The sequence below is a fragment of the Halyomorpha halys genome, unplaced genomic scaffold (genome assembly GCF_000696795.3).
Source record: "Halyomorpha halys isolate HHAL.00 unplaced genomic scaffold, Hhal_1.1 Scaffold2445.1, whole genome shotgun sequence".
Taxonomy (NCBI): domain Eukaryota; kingdom Metazoa; phylum Arthropoda; class Insecta; order Hemiptera; family Pentatomidae; genus Halyomorpha; species Halyomorpha halys.
In genome coordinates this window covers 42,272-44,853 of record NW_027112579.1, presented here as the reverse complement: position 1 = coordinate 44,853, position 2,582 = coordinate 42,272, and the positions used below count along the sequence as shown (strand labels likewise).

The window sequence follows — 2,582 nt, the reverse complement described above, 5'->3', positions numbered from 1 at the left end:
CATAGTTATATTATTACTACTATTGCCCTTGTATAATATAAAATATAAAATGTAAATTTAAAGTACTTTTTGAAATATAAATGCCACTGGAGCGTAAGCGAAACCAGCTAACGAAATCTAATTAAATCGATAGTTAAAAATTTCATTTTGAATTGAAAAACATAATTAAAATTAGATTGACGGTTCGATGGATTGTACCTGAGCATAAATGTGGGTCCAAATGTGTTCCTTGATAACTAAATCGTAAAATGCGAAGGAGTTTTCGGTTCTGAGGGCACACATATTGTTTTTGTTACATGAGTACAAAACGTCCGTACTTTCGTTGTTACAAAGTAAAAAAAAAAGTATGCAATATGCTAATAAATACTTGCGAATCTAAAGTCCATAAAAAAGTTTCTATGGTGATCGCTGGTACTGGTTATGGCGGGCGCACGATAAGTCATCAATGGACTCATGGTTTAGGTTCTTGTAGTAGGTATACCTACACATTCGTATACACTCTCAAGCAATAATTTTATTTACTGATGTATAGTAATATATTTTCATATCCTAATTCAATTCCTTTCGTTGCAGGTGCTCGCTGCTTGTACTTCCCAGTACTAGACGTCCGACTCACCGTCAGGGTGGGTTCGATTCCCGACATCTTGACTAAGGTGGCAGCCTTCGTAAATACCGGAGACGCAGTACCTGCAGTGTTCTCTGTTTCCACCAACGTCAAGGGACACCCCGTGCCGGACTCCTTGCTAGACGTCGATATCCAAGGAATCGTTAGGTGGAAAGACAAACCAACTGGTAAGTAAACAGTAAGTTTTTAAATTGTTTAATTGCAATAGATAATTTTTAATCGAATTTAGTTCAGTTATAATAATTTTCAAAATGATTGTTCTAAATATCAGAAGATTTTTGGTAAAATTTGTAACGAAGCAATTCAAGAATGCATAACATTTCTTGTGCTAGGTGCAGCATTGGTAATTTTTCAAAATATTATAAAAAAAAATTAAATAAAAACAACTAAAACTAAAGTAGCATCTATCAGTAATATATTTCTTCAATAAACATACTTAACCTCTATGTAGGATAATTGTGCCGCAAATTCTTTTTCAGTCCAAGAAAAGCACAGCGAAAAGAGAAAAAAGGCTCTAACGCCATTTCTTTAGGGTAAGTGCGTATGCACGTGAAAATTGCTAGAATCTAATATTTTTTGTATTCATTTTTTTTAATACCACATCGGGTATTATCAGCCTCGCGGGCCTTATATGGTTAATGCAAAAGGTATATATTTTTTTAACAAGTGGTTATGGGGAGAAGGGGGTATATTCTCATAAAAAAGACTAACTACACACAAATACACGTTATAAAAATAATTCTTAATAAAAGATAGAAGTAAAGTTAATAACAAAAGCAATGGAATTTATGAATTGAACAAAATAAATAATCGACTTTTAATGGAAAAATAAAGAAAGTTAATTTAAGAAAAATATGAAAAGAGAAAATAAAATTTTAAAGTGACAATAACAGAACTGATAAATGTAGAAGTTATAACAGAATGTCCAGCAGTAGTCTTCGGGTTGTGGTTGGGTTTCCCCAGGTTTTTGGCCACTGCTCCTTTACTTGGTAACTGGGAGTGGAACTTCATGAACCTTTTTTAGATGAAATCCTCTATTGTCTCCTTTTTCGATTCTCGATGTAATCGGCTGTTTACTATAAAATGGACAAAATAATTATTTTAAGTTTTTTTTTTTTTTTAGAGAGGAACAGTATGCAATATTTATTGACAAAGCTTAAGATTAAGATTTCCACCTTCAAAATTTAACTATCAATAATCTTCCAAAGTAAAACTTTCTATATTTTAATTCGCACTTGCCCTGACTCGATAAATAATAGCTTTAAGATTTAATTTTTCGGTGCAGTTTCAACAACTTATATTTTTTTTATCATGGCGTGTATATTCCAATTTCAAACATTTTAAAAAAATTGTAAACCACAATAAATAAATGAAATAATAAATATTATGACAACTTGACAAAGCAAACTTGGCTTGAATAAAATTTATTTCCATTAAACTTAACTCGTAAAATAAAAATATGTTCTGGAATATTCGAATTTATTTTACCTTAATTTTGGTTTTTAAACTAGTCTGAAAATAACTTGTTTAAACATGAAATTAATTCTAATTGATTGCTAAAAAATTGCTTTCAGAATCTACTTATTATTTTATAGAATATTAGAAGTAAAAGGCCATTTCCTTGAAACATTGCAACAAAATGAGTTTAATTTCGCAGCTACGTGGGCTTTCTGTAAGAAGTGGAAAACTGTCATTTTTGGAGGACATCCCTGCTGCCTACGCAGTTACTGATCCTGATACTTGCGGAATTTTAATTAGTTGAGTTTTTCAATTAGGGCTATTACAAGTAGCATTTAAGAAATTCAATATTTCGATTAATAAACTTTGTAAGACTTAAGAATAAAGGTAAAATATTAAGAAAATTCGGAGTACATTAATTGTAAAACCACTTCAGTAGTCGGAATTAAATAGGTTTTATGAAATTCAGTATTTTCTGCTATATATATATATATATATA

The 2,582-nt window shown here is 30.7% G+C and overlaps 1 protein-coding gene across 1 annotated transcript in view; it reads left to right on the top strand.

Moving 5' to 3' along the window:
- Nucleotides 1–353: 353 nt before the first annotated feature.
- The window catches only part of LOC106691520 (uncharacterized), a gene marked incomplete at its 3' end in the record, with an annotated part of 41,504 nt that continues 39,275 nt past the window's right edge, over nucleotides 354–2,582 (top strand). The window contains exons 1-2 of the mRNA XM_014437316.1: nucleotides 354–471; nucleotides 574–792. Coding sequence (XP_014292802.1) covers nucleotides 354–471; nucleotides 574–792 — 337 coding nt within the window. The remainder of the gene's footprint in view (nucleotides 472–573; nucleotides 793–2,582) is intronic.